The 19,571-nt window shown below is 38.0% G+C and overlaps 1 protein-coding gene across 3 annotated transcripts in view; it reads left to right on the forward strand.

Moving 5' to 3' along the window:
* Positions 1–19,571, forward strand: part of LOC127156202 (protein NLRC3) — an 83,047-nt gene that overhangs the window by 23,165 nt on the left and 40,311 nt on the right. Inside the window, exons 3-8 of one of the 3 annotated variants that reach the window (XM_051098945.1) lie at positions 10,432–10,582; positions 10,844–12,913; positions 13,085–13,258; positions 13,874–14,047; positions 15,162–15,208; positions 15,319–18,135. In XM_051098945.1, the coding sequence (XP_050954902.1) occupies positions 10,452–10,582; positions 10,844–12,913; positions 13,085–13,258; positions 13,874–14,047; positions 15,162–15,208; positions 15,319–15,827 (3,105 nt within the window). In that variant the 5' untranslated portion in view covers positions 10,432–10,451 and the 3' untranslated portion in view covers positions 15,828–18,135. Of the gene's footprint in view, positions 1–10,431; positions 10,583–10,843; positions 12,914–13,084; positions 13,259–13,385; positions 14,048–15,161; positions 15,209–15,318; positions 18,136–19,571 lie in introns of those variants that run through there. The other 2 variants (XM_051098944.1, XM_051098947.1) reach the window with 2 other exon arrangements.

The following is a 19,571-nucleotide window of genomic DNA, read 5'->3' on the forward strand; positions in this document are numbered from 1 at the left end:
AACGGTCAGAAGAAGTAAGGCTGCAAGCCTCAGTCCTAAATACACGGAGAAAGCAACAGGTGGGTGAAACGATCCGTCGCTGCATGTGTAATCCACAAGTGGTTCGGCAAAATCCACTGGGGCTGAATATCCACATGGAACAAGAAGCAATCCTAGAACAAGAGACACTGGAGAGCAAAACGACAAGACATGAGCGAACAACGATCTGACAACAAACACAGCAAACGCGAGACAGATACAGGTAACAGTAATGAACAACAGGTGCAGCTGCACTGATTAGCTCCCAACACCAGGGTTGCTGAGCAACGCTAACAGGCAGTCAGACCGGTGACAACATGACACAGACACACCAACAAACACAGGAATGAACACACAGACCCATGAACCGTGACAGATTTATTCTTTTCAGAAATCAGTGTTACCCCTGCCATTATATTAAGGGGGCAGCCCGTCCCCCCTTGAAGGTCAAGTAAGCTTTATTTTCTATATAGGGCAAGATCGTCAGACACAACAGACATCATTTAACCCTTTAACTGTCACTCCCTATTTTAAACACAGACATGAAAATGCACTATCCAGAGTTACATTTTTATAATTCATGAATGAAAACATTTTGTAATATGATTTTGATGTACAATGTCCATGGTAATGCAATGTCTGATTTTAAAATGGTTTTTAAAGGATGAATTTTGAGATTTTAAGTTTTCAGGTGATATATAATTTCTTAAGATTTCTATTGCGTGATGGGTAAGAAGGCAACAAAGAAAGTCTTGTGACAAAGGTCAGAACTCCTGTTATGAAGTAGATTTTTGAGGTGTACTCTTGTCATAAATTAATCTATTAGTTTTCCTACATAATTTGTAACAAAAGAGTGGTAAAATATCTATTTAGGGGTCTTAGACCTTTGCAACGATATATATAGTTTGTCATGATTAGATTAGGATTTATTTGCAAAATGGTGAAGTAAACTTAGGCGTCCTACAGAATGGACGGTGACAGTTCAAGGGTTAAGGTTACCTTTCCTATAGGGCTTGGCATCTGACATCACTGTGCAGTGCATTCTGGGACGTAAACAAGGGGGCGCCGCCATATTGTGAGGCATCGGGCGAGACTTAAAACAATCAGTTACTACGCGAAAATGTGTAAAAAACAATGTTGAAAAGTCGATTAAATGAACGAAATTTACTATAATTCCTATACGGTGGAATCGCTGCACGGCTACTGCTTCCGCTCATAGTGAAAACATTTTGCAGTCAAGCCGTGTTCAGGACAACAAGGTCACATTTAATTTTACTAAAAAGGAAATAAACAAAACATAGCAGAAATAGTACAACTTTTCATACAACTTTGGGAATTCCATTATATTTTAAATGATCTTGATCATGTTTTCATCACTCTGACATGAGCTCAGTTCTTTTGGTTGTTAATAATCTGTCCAGTTAATTGTGGGTGCAGGTTTATCAAACAGGACCTGTGCAAGACTCTGATACAGAGTGTCACGCTTCAGGCAGGAACAGACTAACAATGACGTAATGAAACGAAATATCTTTAATAATCCACAAGGAACACTGGAAACACCGGAAACACAGGGAGGTAACGTTAACGTCCGACAAACGAAAAGGGAAAACACACGCTATATATACACACAGACTGATTACAAACACAGGTGCAGACAATGAGGGAGATACCAAAACACACAGAGCTGCAGGGGGAAATGATGGTAGAAACCAACTAAAGAGTCCAGGGGTGTGACATTACCTCCCCCTCCCGGAAGGCGCATCCTCGCGCCGACAAACAGGGAAAACAAAATGTACAAAGTCTTAGGAGGGGGCTTCGGCGGAGGACGGAGGGCAAAAGATGGAGTCCAGGGTGATGACGGAATATTCCATGGAGGTGATGGAGGGAGGAGCCAAGGAGGTGACAGGAGGGGGCTGGAGCAGGAGGAGCCAGGTGAGACCCAGACCGCAGCCATGATGGAACCCCACGGTGGAGCCGATGGAGGGAGGAGCCATGGTGGAGGAAATGCTAACGACTCCATGGGGCCGACCGACGGAGGCGGAGCAGGTGGTGGTAGAGCCCGAGGCAGAGACAGAGAGCCGATGATCCTTGGCGACACCGAGGATCTGGAGGTCCCAGGCGGAGCCAAGGCTCTGGCAACCAAGGCGGAGACGGAGCGACAGAGGTCTGAGGCTGTGCCAAAGGGATGGAGGAGTTCCACGGAGCCGGTGGGATGGAGTGACGAGGCGCAGCCGGAGGAGTAGAATCCTGAGGCGAAGGTGGGATGACGACAGACCGGGGCGGAGCCGAAAGGACGATGGAGCCCGGTGGAGCTGGTGGACCGACGGGCGACGGTGGAGACGAGGGAGCTGAGAGACGGGGTGGAGCCGCAGGGAGGTGGAGTCCAGGACTCAGAGGCTGAAGGCGGAGATGAGGGATCCTCCAGCCATGACGCCGATGGTGACTGGCAGACCTGCGGCGAACCCACCGCACAGATGGTGGGCTGAGGGTGAGTAGAGGGACTGACAGGCAGCAGTGGTGGCATGGCTGAAACATTATGGTTCTTAGACTGAGGGAGGGAGGGAGGGAGGGAGGGAGGGAGGGAGGGAGGGAGGGAGGGAGGGAGGGAGGGAGGGAAATCAGAGCAGGTAGATAGTTCGGAAATTACAGAGAGTCCGGTATTAACATCCTCAGAATTATCAGGTATATCGTTCATTGTCAAATGTCCCAAAATCCAATTCAGCTCACCCTCAGCGGTGGTGCAGTGGGTAATGCTGTCCTCAGCACTCTCATTTTCCACTGCCCCCTCCACCGTCGCGGTCATTGTGGCCGGCTCACGCACCTGATCTGACGGCTCGTGCAACTCAGGCTCCGTGGTGATCAGCTGCTCTGTCGCTCCTCTCAGCGATGGCACGCTGGTTGCGGCGGGCTGTAGCTCTCCGTCATCGGTGGGCTCTGGCTGGGATTCCGCGGGTCAGGGTGGCCGGCTGGGTTCTGGGTCTGGAGTGGCACTGGCGAGATTATCCATGGAACAGGCGGGGAACGAGGATCGGTTTCTCGCCAGTGTCCACTCCACAAACGCGGCGAAATCCGCTCGAGGGCCGTCTTCGGACGATGGTGCTCTGCATGACGCGTTGAGGCTGGCGTTATAAAACGCACAGAGCGCGTTGTCCGGGTAGCTGGTGGTGTGAGCTACAAGCTGGAACATGATGGTATATCCCTCGAGCGGTAAATCCCCCTGCTTCAGCTGGAGGAGGATGAATTCTGGTCGGATGTGATACATAATAAACACACAACAGAAACAAAAGACTGGAAAACGAACGATAAACAAAACGGGGGGGAATATGCAAAAAAAAAAAAATGTAGGTCGGACGTTCTGTCACGCTTCAGGCAGGAACAGACTAACAATGACGTAATGAAACAAAATATCTTTAATAATCCACAAGGAACACTGGAAACACCGGAAACACAGGGAGGTAACGTTAACGTCCGACAAACGAAAAGGGAAAACACACGCTATATATACACACAGACTGATTACAAACAGGAGGGAGGGAGATACCAAAATACACAGAGCTGCAGGGGGAAATGATGGTGGAAACCAACTAAAGAGTCCAGGGGTGTGACACAGAGACAAACTTCTAGCGGACACAAGAAACGGATCTGATTGAGGTGCCTGCAAGAGAATGTAGAAAGAGAAAGACCCTGATGATTTACCTCCTGTGACATTTCCAGATATTTTTGTATGTTTAGTCTGTGGTGTGAGTGCTTTTCAGGATCTGTTTTGTGATTTTAAATCTATGGAAGCCCACAAACTGCCAAGTGAAAATATTAAGGTGACCATATTTCTGAAATGAAAATGGAGACATTTCCTGGTTCAGTGGTCAAAATATCACTTAAATCTCACTTATGATTATATACGAATAAAAACAACAGGGACATCTGTTTTTGTTTTTTAATTGTTGTGGGATTAACATCATAATTGATAATTACAGTGATGTTTGAGGATGTTTATACAATTTAACAAAAATCACACAATGAAAAACACCAAACATCAAAACATTAAATATGAGAACATTTGATAAATAAAACTGTATTTAACATATGTTATTTTCTCATGTTCACAACTGTGCACAGTAAAATCCCCAGAGTAAAATCAACTCTATTCAGAGAACATTTGGTCCCTCTCTAAATAGAGTTAAATTAACACTGAAGCAGAGTTAAAGTTAATGAGATAATGAAGTGATCAATTAAAAGGTGATTGAGCATTAGTGATGAACACCTGCTGTTAACAAGCAGAATCAATAAAGAAAAAAGAAACACAAGAACTACAACTGATTTCAGACAATTAAATCAACTGAAATAAAATAAGTGATTAAATCTCTCAAGATCTCAGCAGATGATGATTAAACAACTCCACAAACAGCAGCAGCAGCTTCACTCATTACTAACCAGACTGACTTTATTACTGCCACACGTCTACAGAAGATCTTATTGAAATTTACAGAGGAGCAAAAGTTGGTTTTAGTGGTTAAAATGATGCCACCATCATGGAGATCAGCATTTGTTTTAGTTTAGCTCTTGACCCTTCAGTTTTTGGGTTAGATCTCTGTTAAACTGTACATGTGATGTTGTGAAGTAGCGTGGTCAGTGTTTTACATTAAACACGTTTTAATTGATTTTATATCTTGAGATGTTTATTGTGAGATGATTTGACTACGTCCAAGGTACGTTTTTCTCAGTTTATGCATTTGGATAACCATAATCAGCCCCATGAAACTTGAGCAGTCAAAACAAAGAAAAAAAAAACTAGAATGTAGTAATGAAAAATTATTTTAGGTTCATGTAAAGCATAAGTAAACACTGCTATTATTCAGAGACACACAGACATCGAGTACCAGTATATGAATCTCAACAATGGTGACAATCAACAAAATGCTTCATGCTGCAATGCATGCTGGGTAACAACATAGTAAAAACTCCCATCATGCACTGCAGTATGAATAATTATTGTCACCACTGTTGAGGATCATGTGATAAGTGTTCATGTCTAAACTCCTGAGCCAATGCACCTCTTTTTTTTCAAAATTGAAGCTTTATGGTGGTGATTGTTTAATAGGACCTTTTTTCAGCAATATGCCCATCAATAAACCAAAGAGAAAGATCGCTTTCACACAAATGAGCTATAAGCAGAAAGCATAAAACAATCTGTTGCTTCAAACATTTGATTCTGCAATACACAAATGTTTGCTGTGAAACAATATTATAATTGCTTAAAAGCTAAATTATTGTAAGTTATTAAAAGGGTCAAGAGACAAACTAAAGCAAACCTTGACCACAATTATGGTGGCATCATGTTTTTTTTTTATTTTGTTTTTTTTTATTATAATGAGTGAAGCTGGTGATGCTGTTTGTGGAGTTGTTTAATCAGATCTTGAGAGATTTAATATCTTTTATTTCAGTTGATTTAAAATGTGGCTGAAATCAGTTGTAGTTCTTGTGTTTCTCTTTTCTTCAGTGATTCTGTTTGTTAACAGCAGGTGTTCATCACTAATGCTCAATCACCTTTTAATTGATCACTTCATTATCTCATTAACTTTAACTCTGCTTCAGTGTTAATTTAACTCTATTTAGAGAGGGACCAAATGTTCTCTGAATAGAGTTAATTTTACTCTGTGAATTTTACTGTGTGAGTGCAACTTTACAAATATTTATGCTTTTCTATCTCTAATCAGGCTAATTTTGCATTTTAGGCTTATTTGACCATATGACCACAAAGTATGTGCTTTCTGCAAATGTAAGAAAATAAAAGGGTCTAATTTTCATTTTATTAAAAATAAACAAATGTTTAATGCCTGTACTTGATTATCAGAAAAATTAAAATACAAGATTTTCTGGAAAAAAAAAAAAAAAAAAAAGTTGAAACTGAGATTTTTCAACTTATTTTTTCACTGAAAAAAAAATTGTTTTGTTATTACACAGAGAGTAATGTACCGAAAAATAAGTACTGTACCGTTAGTACTGCTGCAGATTTATTGCATTAACCAATACAGTTTCATAATTAATATAAAACTAATCAATAACTAACATTTTATTTTAGTTAGGTGGTTAGGTGATTTTAGATCAGGTTTTTATTAATAACTATCATAAGAATGGTGGTAACCTACTATTGATGACTTATCCAAAAACTTACAAAAACATCAAAAGCTTACAATGACTTCAGTCTACAGTTTTCCAGAGTAAAATCAGTTCCATAATCGCCTCTGTAGGGTTCAGGAGAAACAAGACTTACACCAGCCGTGTGACTGGTGTCCTGGCACTGCTGGTTTTACAGGTCAGAGTGACTGTTTGTCCATTCTGAACAGATGAAAGATGAAAAAGAGGAATTAGGGAGTATCAATAAATTATGAATAATTTATTGCTAAGGATGTTAATGATTCTCCCAATTGAAAATAAATAGAAATATGTGATAATTCAATTCAGTTGAGATGTTAAAAAACGTGATAGAGTTGGAGGTGGGAGTTTATATGAATGTTTTTCTGAGGGGAACATTGACTGCAGAAAAATATAGTAGGGATTTTCTTTTCATCTTGCTTCTGTATAATGCACATTAAAGTAGTGTTCAAAAGTGCATAAACTTAATAGGTGTGATTGGGATGCACCTGTAGTTTAGTTTTAGTTTTATTTTAAAAACTTGACAAGGCAGGTTATTGGAGTATAAAAAAGAACAGTTTTTTCTTTTCTTTTACTTTTTCTTTTAGCAGCAACCTAAAATGCATAAAAATAACATACTCAAACACCACAAATAGGTCATTTATAAAACAATTTAAAAACATGGGGAATAAAAGAAAGTTCATGTCTTTTTGTTTTGCTCTTGGGTATAACATGTCCCTACTCCAAAAGTTAATAAGTAGATGCTGAAGCTATGGTGTGTAAAGACCACACCTACTGTAAATTTTATTGTGAAAGTGCATGCACGAACAATCTTCTTCAGTTAAGTTTTGATTACCTGAAATAAACTAACAGTGGGACGCTGTGGATGCAAGGTCAGGATTATAGAATAATCGTTGGTAACATTTTTTTTTCTCAAGTCTTTTTCTTTTTCTTTTTCTTTTTCTTTTTTTATAGGAAAAAGGCTGAAAAAAAAGCACACCAGCGAGTCCAAGCTACGGTAAGAACTTTTAATGGACACATGGAATTGAGATTATAAATCTGTGAAGCCATATTTAACTCTAATTAATACATCACATCATGCAATTTGTGTAAACAGTAATAATTGCAATGACAATATAGAGCCTATAAGTAGCAGTAATTGAAGTTAAGCCCATATTTGCAGCATAGTCATTCATTAGGTTAATTTCTCAACAAGTTTGTAGAGAAAGACAGAGAGAATTCAGTTTTAATTTCAGCACAACAAAAAGCATATTTTATGTTTGCCACATTTTTATCAGCAACTGCATTTTTATGTGCCTCGACAAACTCACACTCGATATAAAAATATTAGATATATTTTTTTAAGGATAAAAGGATAGAGGATATAAGGATAAAAGTAGGATGTGGCAATAACTATAAACTTGACTGCTTTAGTAAAGCTGAAAGTTGAAAGTTCAACATTTTATTCTTTTATTGTTTTGTTTTTTGTTTCTTTTTTTGGTCCTATGGAGTTATACAGTAAGTGCAAGCCTGACTCTGGTCAACCCAATGCTGCAGAAATATAGGCTACTAATGATTGGAAAGTATTTCAGGATGAAAATTAATAGAATAAATATCTATTTCGCATCAAGTGGAAAAGTAGTTGGAACATATATATATATATATGTTTTTTCTTCATATGCACCTATTGAGAGGATGGGGGGTGCTGTAAACTTTATGCCAATTGCACAGTGATTGTAAAACTAAACACATGATCAGACAAAAAGAATACAGTAAAACGTTAAAACATTAAACGGAAAAGCAGCTAACTTATATCACAATATACTGCAATGTGATCTTGAGTAGCCTGTTCTCACACAAAATGTTTTCTTAATATGCTGTGTCTCAAAAAATCACCATAAATTATACCAAAAAAAAAAAAAACCTACTTCAACTGAACATAAAAGTTTGTGTGCATTGTAATGCAAACCTTCATATGATTGCTTTCCCCAAATGATTGATTTTTTCAGACCTTTATCTGCCCAAATGCTCAACTGGCGCCGGCCTGCTTCGTGAAAAATCATATATATTTTATGCACAGACACTGAAACATACAATACTGCCAAATTTACAGCATTTACTGTACATACATAGAATATGTGTTCAAGACTTGGAGAAATTGCTGGATGCAGAATATGTATTACTGTCACCATGGGCGACATTTGACTCTTGAGTATCTCCCGTATTGCAACGCACCAAAGCAGTCAATACAGCGCAGTCAAGAATAACTTAAAGAGGTTGCCAACGTTTACTAAACTGTGAAGGAGCTTTTGACTCTTGAATCTCATGGCAAAGCTTCCCGTTTTAAGTGTCAGTTGACAGCCTTTCATTTTTAACCAAATGTGCTTGCTGTTTTTCTGATTTTCCATGTCTTTTTCCGGTGTCACGTGAAATGTATCCATTTTGAATTCTTGTTAACGGTGAAACACGTAAGAAAAAATTAAGGATCAGCTGTGGGACTATTTTGTCATAAATCGCATACTATTCATTCCTGAACTTTACCGTCCGTTACTGGCAATGAAATTAGGCTACTGGTTGATATGTCCCGGCAGTTCAGTTCTGCGTTCAAACGCACGCAATAGGCTAAAGCTTTTCGCAAACACCAGCAAAAGTTATTACCATGAATGTGTCGGGGGGAAATAGTAAGGAGATTTTTGAATTATTCATTAATAAACTAGTGTTTTCTGAGTCAGTGTAGCAAAGATGAAGTTGCCGATCCCGACTCGCCATCTCCTCTTTGGATGCTCCTTAAGAGAGAAATGCATCCTTAAAGATTACATAATGAAATAGTTTTTGTTTTCTTCATTTCGTTAAGTTGTAATTTAAAGCTTTCTATAGATATATGTATCATGTCTGTGAGTTATGTATTCGCTGAGTTTCAGTTCATTTTTGTGAAGCGCTCCTGTTGAGACCACAGACAGCGCATAATGTTTGTTTTCTTCACGTTAGAAGCACCATTTGCAACATTTTGTTGATATTGTGAGTGCACACAAATAAAAGTACACCCTTTACAGTTTGGAATGATGTATTATTCTTACTTTTATCAGCAAAAATGACGGAATATTTAAAATGGTTTCCACTGAAAAAAAAAATGCAAATGATCATGCTGGCGCCTCCATGTTCTGCGAAGCTTTTTGTTCGGCTTTAGCTTCCACTTTCCACACAAATGATTGGATATGTGCCTAATATCACACATTTATCTAGGTTTAACGTTTAAACTAACATTGATTTATACTTAAACTATATAGCTATAGATATTTTATTTTAGGCAAGTCGTGATGATTTGAGATGGCAAAATTGATCAAACAGACTATGATCAGTCTTCCGCTGGCCGCTTTGTCGTTACTTTAAAAAACAAAAACTTATAGTTAATGAACAAAAAAAAAGCTTCAAAACGTTTAAATTAACTTGATAAAAAAACGAAATATAATCACTTTGCCATTACATACAAAACTGGACTACTTTAATAGCTGAAACAGTAGTATAAGCTGTTTTGGGAGAAGAGGGCTTGGGTCGGACTCGGGCCGAGAATTCTGATAAGATGTCGGACAAGGGTCAGGCGAAGAACGAATCCAGCATAAATATGCAGATGTCATCCCGAAACATTGCACCGTATAAAACGAGCTTTTCATACAAACTCTGAACGGATTATAGCCTAGAAAGTGCACAAAGCTGCTCACTTTATTATCATGTAAAAGCGTCACTTATCTCAGTTCATCACGATCTCACAAGTTCTGTTATAATCAATGAAGCTCTCTAAACACAATGATTCTGGCTATTTTGCCAGATCTTCAGCTGCTTTTGCTTTCGTTTGAGGGTATTTAGCACCATCTAGTACCTCCGTACAACCGGGCCTGGGCATGGCAAACCGCTCCAATTGCAGTGTGGCTGACAACGGGAATAGGGGCATGGGAGGAGGACTAATCCTTTCTGTTTACTGTATTGAGAAGTGCCCTATACAGAAAACAGAACTGATTAGATCACCAATCTCAAGTCATTTTGTTTGAAAAGGATGTTGTGGATCACAAAAAATGAACAAATCTGTCTCTGAGAAAGCTCATTAGTCACAAGTCATATAACAATTGTTCTAAATGAATTACTTACTGAAATTCTGCAATGTTCTTCACACAAAAATGTTGTACACTGCCAAAGAGGACTGCAAATGCTTTTTGGGATTTTAGGAATAAATGAATTGGCTGGTGATGATTATGTATATTATTTTTCATGTCACCACTATCAAAGCCACAGACACTACCTCTAAAATGAGTCTTAAAAAGAAGATGGAGGGAAACACTGCAGACTCTAAAGAACCCAGCTGTGTGTCTATGAAGAGTAACATATCTATGGAGCAGCCCCTCGGTTTCAGTGATAGAGAAGTGACCTCTGACCCTGGGTAAGACAAAACACTGTTTCTGAATATCTGGAGAAGAATAAAAATAGAGATTGGCTGAATAACTTTGATTGATGTTATATATTGTGAGTAAAGTCTTTTTTACAATTAACCACAACACACTTGATGTTAGGATAACCTATTTTCCAAATTATCCTTGTATGAATTTCTAACTTAAAGATTAAAACAAAACACAAAATCTTCCTTTGTGATCATTTCATTTCTATTCTGATTCAAAATTCACATTTCCTCTTCAAAAAACAGCAGTGGTGAAAGGAAAAAACTGATCCATGTTCAGTCCAGATGTGGAGTTTGTGAGCAGCTTCTGAGAGATCCGGTATCTATCACCTGTGGACACATTTTCTGCGGACAGTGCATCAGCTGCTATTGGGATAAATCCAGACCATCAGAAGACTTTGCCTGTCCTAAATGTAGAAAGCGATCCAAAACATGTCCTGTTCTGCAAACACATCATGTCATAGGAGGATCCAACTCTGCTGATTTGTATCATTGTTATACATCTTCAGCCCTACAGGAGGAGATTGGAAACCTGCAGAAACCAGTGAATGATGAACTGCAGAGAGTCAAAGAGCAACACAAAACCAGCTTGAAGAACAAGTATGACAGCATTTTAGAGGGAATGGGACTCCAAGAGAATAAAACCCTCCTGAACAAGATCTACACACAGCTCTACATCATGGAGGGAGAAACTGAAGGGGTGAATGAAGAACATGAGGTTTTACAAAAGGAGAAATCAGACCAAATGCAAAAGTCACAAGACACTCCAATCAACTGTAATGATATCTTTAAACCCTTACCTGAACCAGGATGTGAGGAAAAAGTCAAAATCAAAGCTGTTCTTACTAAAGGCATTGCTGGAATTGGAAAAACCGTCTCTGTGCAGAAGTTTATTCTGGACTGGGCTGAGGGAAAAGCCAATCAGGATGTAGACTTCATGTTTCTTCTTCCATTTCGAGAGTTGAACTTGATTAAAGATCATCAGTACTGTCTTCACAGACTTCTGCTGGACTTTCACCCTGAACTTCAAAATCTGGACTCAAAGGTTTATAAAGGGTGTAAAGTTGTTTTCATCTTTGATGGTCTGGATGAAAGCAGAGTAACACTGATGTTTTCAGACAGTGAGAAAGTTTCTGATGTGACTGAGAGTTCATCAGTAGATGTGTTGATAACAAACCTCATGAAAGGAGAGCTGCTTCCCTCTGCTCTCATTTGGATCACTTCCAGACCAGCAGCAGCCAGTCAGATCCCATCCAATTACGTTAGCCGTGTAACCGAAATTCAGGGATTCAATGACCCTCAAAAGGAAGAATATTTTAGGAAGAGAATCAGTGATGAGCATCAAGCCAGCAGGATCATCTCATACATTAGAAGAGCAAGAAGCCTCCACATCATGTGTCACATACCTGTCTTCTGCTGGATCTCATCCACTGTGCTTCAAAACCTCTTGAAACAAGATGACAGTGCAGAAATCCCTCAAACTCTGACTAAAATGTACATCCACTTTTTGCTTATTCAAATCAACATGAGGAATCAGAAATATGAAAAGAAAGATCCAGAGAAGTCCAGCAGAGAAGTGATTGTGAAACTTGCTGAAGTGGCATTCAGACAACTGATTAAAGGCAATGTGATGATCTATGAGGAGGATCTGAGAGAGAGTGGCATAGACATCACAGACGCTGCAGTGTATTCTGGGATTTGCACTGTGATTTTTAAAGAGGAATCTGTGATTCATCAGAGGAAAGTCTACAGCTTTATACATTTGAGCTTTCAGGAGTTTCTTGCTGCTTTCTATGTGTTTTACAATTATGTAATGAGACATACTGACACATTGATGTTCTTTGATGTAGTCCATAATTTGCACAAGGATACAGTCAATAAAGCCCTTGAGAGTAAAAATGGACACTTGGATCTTCTCCTGCGGTTCCTGCTGGGCATCTCACTGGAGTCCAATCAAAGACTTTTACTGGGTCTACTGACACACACAGAAAACAGTTCAGAGAGCATCAGGAAAACCACACAGTACATTAAAAAGAAGATCAAAGATGGACAAGGACTCTCCACTGAAAGATCAATCAATCTGTTCCTCTGTCTGCTGGAAGTGAAGGATCAGACTCTGTCCAGTGAGATTCAGGAGTTTGTGAAATCAGACAAAAATTCTGAGAAGAAACTCTCTCTTGCTCACTGCTCAACAATTGCCTACATGCTTCAGATGTCAGAGGAGGTGCTGGATGAACTGGATCTCAAGAAATACAACACATCAGATGAGGGCAGAAGGAGACTGATACCAGCTGTGATCAACTGCAGAAAAGCTCTGTGAGTCTTTAATCCTTGTGTTACAATAAAGATTCCCTTCTGAATGGACTTTCTTTTGTTTATTTTTAAGATGTCCTGATCTGTTTTACAAGAATTAACCAGATATGATTAAAATGCTATTTGTAGAATGAGGTTAAGAATGTAATTATTTTGTGTTCTGCTCTGGTTCAGTCTTGCTGGCTGTAATATTACTGACCAAAACTGTGAAACTGTAACATCAGCTCTACAATCCTCAAACTCTGTCCTAAGAGAGTTGGACCTGAGTAACAATGATCTGAAGGATTCAGGAGGAAAGTTGCTCTCTGATGGCCTGAAGAGTCCAAACTCTCAGCTGGAGATACTGAGGTATTTTGGAACAATAAACATTTTTAAATTCTCGAGTTGTTGCCAAGGCAACAGGTCCTTAAATTCACTTGTTACAAATCAATTTCTGTCTTCACCTCTTTCTGCCCAGTCATTTTTTGTGTTTCAGATATGGGGGTTTACCTGAAGGCTTCATGTCTGACTCAGTAAAAAACACCTTACAAAGCCCATGTTTTTGCAATGCCTACAGATTACATAGAATAGTACAAAAACTATTGGCATGACCAAAGTTCAGCATTCATTTTTTTATTGTGTCAGTTTTAAAATATTTATTTTGAAAGAGCCTGTTTCAAGATACATTGTGCATTTGCATTCATTTTTATTCTTTCTGACTTACACTCTCTTACATTGAATGTCCTGTGTGTTTGATGCATAAACATGACTGATCATTGTTTTCATGATTAATCTTTGGTGTCACTTCTGAGTATCCATACATACCCCTTAGTGAAATGAGAACTCGGTAAGGATTTGCATAATGGTTTAAAAAATGAAAAGTTCAGTTTATTTAAGGAGTGAGATTAACAATGTTTCCTCAGGTATATGGAAGTTGAGGGCTTCACAGATGATGTCATCTTCATTGTTGATATGTGGCTATAGGTTGTCTGGCTGTATGGTGACAGAAGAAGGCTGTAGTTATCTGTCTTCAGCTCTGAGTTCAAACCCCTCACACCTGAGAGAGTTGGATCTGAGCTACAATCACCCAGGAGAATTAGGAGTCAAGCTGCTCTCTGACAAACTAGAGGATCCAAACTGCTCACTGGAGATACTCAAGTATTCTTTACTGTTTTTTATATATTTAATAGTATTTTAATATTTTACAGTAGCATAGTACAATGTGATTCTGTGACCTTGATCCAAATCTAAAATGGACAGGAAAATTAAAACAGAAAATTATTTAACAGATATAAGGTTTTGAAGATAGAGATACAGAGATACATATACTGATATGTATTCAGTATTACTTAATGCAAATAATTTACCACTGAATATTAAATATTTAAGATTAAATATATATATAAGATAAATGGAACTCCTTTGGTTGCTCACTGAGGGGGCTCAAAGACATTAAAGCATAGTCAACTTCTGCTGACTATATGTACATTTGCAAGTACATGTCAACTAACAGTCATTAGAGTAGTAGTAGACTGTCTGCTTGATATCCTCTGACACTTTATTCTGATGGCTCCCAAACAGATATTCTACTGACTACAGTATAAGTAACGTTGCCAGTTTATACTACTAACCCTAACCTAATATTCTACTAACACCAGAGTTAGTTGACATGTAGCAGCAAAGTTACTTTGTACAGTATGGACCATAAAACCAGTCTTATGTTGCACGGGTATATTTGTAGCAATAGACAAAAATAAATAGAATGGGTCAAATTTATATTTTTCCTTTATGCCAAAATCATTACCATTGTTCTTAAAGATTATGTTCCATGAAAATATTTTGTAAACAATAAATAATCAAAACTTAATTTTTGATTAGTAACATGCATTGCTATGAACTTCATTTGGACAACTTTAAAGGCGATTTTCTCAATAATTTGATTATTTTGCACCATCAGATTCCAGATTTTCAGATTTGCATCAATAGAAAGATTATTTATTCAGCTTTAGATGATTTTCATCTCAGTCAAATACACTTATGACTGGTTTTGTGGTCCAGGGTCACATATAAGTATTGTTAGTACATTGTCTAAAGTAGCCTACAGAAATAAAGCTTAACTTATATTTCCTGTACAGCTGTTTATCATTGACACAGCTATGTAAACTACTTTGGAACAATATGTAATGGACTTGTTATATTAAAGGACTGTATGTGAATAACTATTGCAGCTACTTATAATTCTTTATATCTGTATGTTTGTGTGTCATTTTAGCTTGGACTATGGAGAGCCTTTCAGGATCCAACCAGGACTACAAAAATGTATGTTTCTTTTCAGGCATACTCTTGCATATTTAATGATAACAAAAAATTAAAAAAAAATTATACAACTGTATCTCTTCTTGTGTGTCTCACACTTGATCCAAACACAGCAAACACTCAACTCATTCTGTCTGAGAATGGAGAGGTGAAGTATGTGGAAACCCACCAGCCTTATCCTGATCATCCAGAGAGATTTAAAGATATTCCTCAGGTTCTGTGTCGAGAGAGTCTGACTGGACGCCATTACTGGGAGGTTGAACGGACTGGCTGGACCCGTGTTTCAGTGGCCTATAAAACAATCAGCAGGAAAGAAGGAACGATCTGTAAGTTTGGGTACAATAACAAGTCCTGGTGTCTTTTCTGCACTGTTGATGGATTTGTTGTCTGGCACAACAATCTGAGCAACAACATTCCTGCCCCTTCACCCCCTTCTAAAAGAGTAGAAGTGTATCTAGACTGGCCAAATGGTACTCTGTCTTTCTACAGCGTCTCTGGAAGACACACACTCACACACTTGTACACATTCAAGACCACATTCACTGAACCCATCTATGCTGGATTTAAGGTTTTTGATTCCTCACTGTCATTGTGTAAGATTACACAACAGACAAACAACTGACTTCTGTATCCATCGTAATCATTGTCTGTTTATGAAAAAGTTTGAGTTAAGTATATAATGAATGAATTTAACTAGAGAAATAGTCATTTCATGTAATTTAAAAGTAATTTCATGATTCAAATGCTACTATTGTAAAACATGAATGAGGAAAAATTCAAAAAAATTCAGTCCCACTTTATAGTATGTGTCTTTACTATAAGATATACTATATTTATATATATATACACGTACGTATATGCACACGTACAATATACTTAATTATTCAATTGAGTGCATGTTGTCTGTTGATACACTTTTGCTGCTATTGATGTGGATACAGGTATGGTTAATGGTGGGTTTAAAGGTCAGGATGGAGTGAACAGTGTATTTACAGATGCAACTACAGAAAAAGTACACAATAGGTGATTAATTTAAATGTTAGTACATAGTGGTTAAAGACACTTAATATAATAAACTGGGTCTCTATATTCAATCTTAAAAGAGCACATGTGAATTTAAGGCAAACATGCTTTCTTTGTTGATTCATACTTTAGACGTGTAAAAATGGACATGAGTCATTTAACAGGTTTAGCAGGTTTATATGCTGAGCTTTCTGGGTCTTGTACTGTATGGTGGTCTCAATTCTAGATAGTGGTTTTGATCCTGTATTCACCAGTTGATTCTCATAAACATGGTGAGTTTACTGCTTGGGCTGCAAACAACTGCAAATTTAAACTGTAAATAATAAAGCTCATTAAAAAAACTTTCTGTGGTTCAGTTTAGTTTCTGATTGTACACATTCCTGATTCTTGTGGATATTTTAGCACTTCTACCCAGTGTTTATTGTTTTCATCTACTTTAGAGTTTTAGAAATAGAAATTGTTTCATTTTTGCTCCTTTATTGAAATTTAGCACCTGATTATACTTTTGGCTTGTTGTCAGTATAAAAGTTGTAATGAATAAAATACTGTGAAGGATCTATGAATCCTTAATAGCAGTCTGTGATTGCGGCTTTAATAGAGCAAACACACATCTGTGTTTTACATGCTTTTTCTTCCACCACATTACCTTTTCTACATAATGTATTTATTTTAATAATGTTTGTTATTTTTGTGTTACTGTTTACTCTTAACTGTATGTTAGGTGCTGTGTTGCGTAGTATAGAGTAAGTTAGAGATAAAAGAAAAAGTCTCCATTTCAAGGATTTATCATCACAGGATGATGTTGTGAAGTCACTGTTGTTTTGGTATAAAACACTTGTTGAATTTATGTTGGTCAGACATTGTCTAACTAAACATGGAAACCAATGCAACTAAGATTATTTTTTTAAAATTAAGATTATAACTCTACATCACTTCATCTCCTGCTTTCTGAACTCCATTGTGTCTGTCTGTTTTGGGGCTGACAGAAAAAAGCAGATCATAGGTGACCAATTAAGGCTCATTGATGCATGTGTGGAGTGAAGGCTGGCCCGTGTGGTCTGATACAACTGTTGAGCTACTGTAGCTCAGATTGCTCAAAAGGTTAATGCTGGTTCTGATAAAAAGGTGTCAGAATACACAGTTTATTACGTATGGGGCTGCATAGCCACAGACCAGTCAGGGTGCCCTTGCTGACCCCTGTCCACTGCCGAAAGTGCCAACAGTAGGCACGTGAGCATCAGATCTGGTCCACAGTGCAAAGGAAGAAAGTGGCCTGGTCTGATGAATTACGTTTTCTTTTACATCACATGGATGGCCAGGTGTGTGTGTGTCGCTTACCTGGGGATCACATGGCCCCAGGATGCACTATGGGAAGAAGGCAAGCTGGCGGAGGCAGTGTGATGCTTTGGGCAATGTTCTGCTGGGAAACCTTGTGTCCTGCCATCCATGTGAATGTTACTTTGACACATACGACCTATCTAAGCATTTTTGCAGTACACCCTTTCATGGAAACGGTGTTCCCTGGTGGCTGTGGCTTCATTCAGCAGGATAATGTGCCCTGCCACAAAGCAAAAATGGTTCAGGAATGGAGCACAACAATAAGTTTGAGGTGTTGACTTGGCCTCCATATTCCCCAGATCTCAGTCCAATCAAGCATCTGTGGGATGTGCTGAACAAAGTCCAATCCATTGAGTCCCCACCTTGCAACTTCTCTTGCCCATGTTCATTTGGTTGCAGAAATGGATGAGTTGATCCCATCTAAATGCTGCAATCTTCTCTTTATTAATATACTCAAAATTATACTTACCAATCAAAATAGCCTTTAACATGTAAACAGAACAACCAAAACATACATAGATGAGAATAGACAACCAAGGAAACAAACAAATGACTATATATGAAGAGTTCATCTGCAAAAGCCTCAAGTCCATCTGACATATTTCTTTAAAATTAGCAGTTCTTTTTGGCTACTTTGTATAAGTTTCTATGTAAGTACTGGTACTTCTTATTGGGCTGAGGCTGGAATTTAGCGCTTTGAGGTAAAAGTATTTGATGGACATATACTATGTGTCAGGAGCATTCACTCAGTATCATATATCTTATTTTTGACCGATATGGCTTTTAGTTGGTTTTGCATCTGAACTCTTCACATACACTGTCAAAACCAAAATATCCTTGTGGGCAGTAGATGGACATTGAGCTTCAGACAACATGAATTTGGCTAAAGATATTTTCCTGTTTCTGTTCTCCTCTTGCAGCTTATATTGTTTCTTATCTCTTTCCATTAAAGGTGAAAACCTAAAACTAATGAAAAAATCTTGAAAGAGGTTACAGCAAGATAACAAAGAGATCCACTAAGCAACACGTTTTTCTTCTGCTTTGAGACTCAATTGAGAATGATGTGCCACTAGAGGGAGTATGTTGCTTTCAAATGGCATGAAAGGTAAACAAGATTTTCTTCAGTAAATCTTTGCAGATGGGTAAATCACAGTCAATGTTTAGTGCAAGTGAATTTTGACATTTTAATAGCGTTGCAGTGTCCATTTTGATGCAGTCATGTTAATTCAGCACACAGAGAGCACAAGTGCACTATGTCTGACATATTCTGATGTGTTTCTATATAAAGCATTTCATCACTCATCAGAGTTTGTAGTTTATTCAAGTGAGCTCTTATGAGTCTTATGTCAATTCTTCAGAATCATGTAGTTTTGTCTTTTGTCTCTTGTTTGCCTTAAACAACATATGCTTATTCTGATAGTTTGTTTCTGGTATGGGATTAAGTTTCACACTGTTTGTGTTGAGTTACAAAAACAAACCTTGACCAGGTGACTAAATGAAAGGTGACTAAATGAAAGTAAAAGATATAATAATATGTTTCCAAACCATGGCACACCATTCTGTAAAAACAGAAAAGTTCACTTTCTTTAAAAAGTGAGATAAACAATGATTCCTCGGGTGTTTGAGATCTGAAGGCTTTTTTAACTTTGTTGTTGTTGTTGTTATTATATGTGTGTTATTTCAAACTGCAGAGACACTGAAATCCTCCTGTCTTCTCAGAACTGAATGTTAAACAAAAGCAAATAAACCGGTTTCACTGTAAATCTGCAGTGCTTAATATAAATCTAGTTGTTTACTGTAAATTTTAAAATTAGCAACTTATCCAATATCTATTCACAAAGTCCAGTATGACATGGCCTAGATCATCATATACTGTCAGTGTTCTCATTCATTAATGATCCGTTAGTTTGGATGTAGTTCAGTTCAATTTATTTGACGAGCACTTTTTACAATATATGGTTCTTTATCAGAAAATAGCTCCTCCTCAGAAGCTCCTCTCATAATT

Source organism: Labeo rohita, chromosome 25 (genome assembly GCF_022985175.1).
Source record: "Labeo rohita strain BAU-BD-2019 chromosome 25, IGBB_LRoh.1.0, whole genome shotgun sequence".
Lineage (NCBI taxonomy): Eukaryota > Metazoa > Chordata > Actinopteri > Cypriniformes > Cyprinidae > Labeo > Labeo rohita.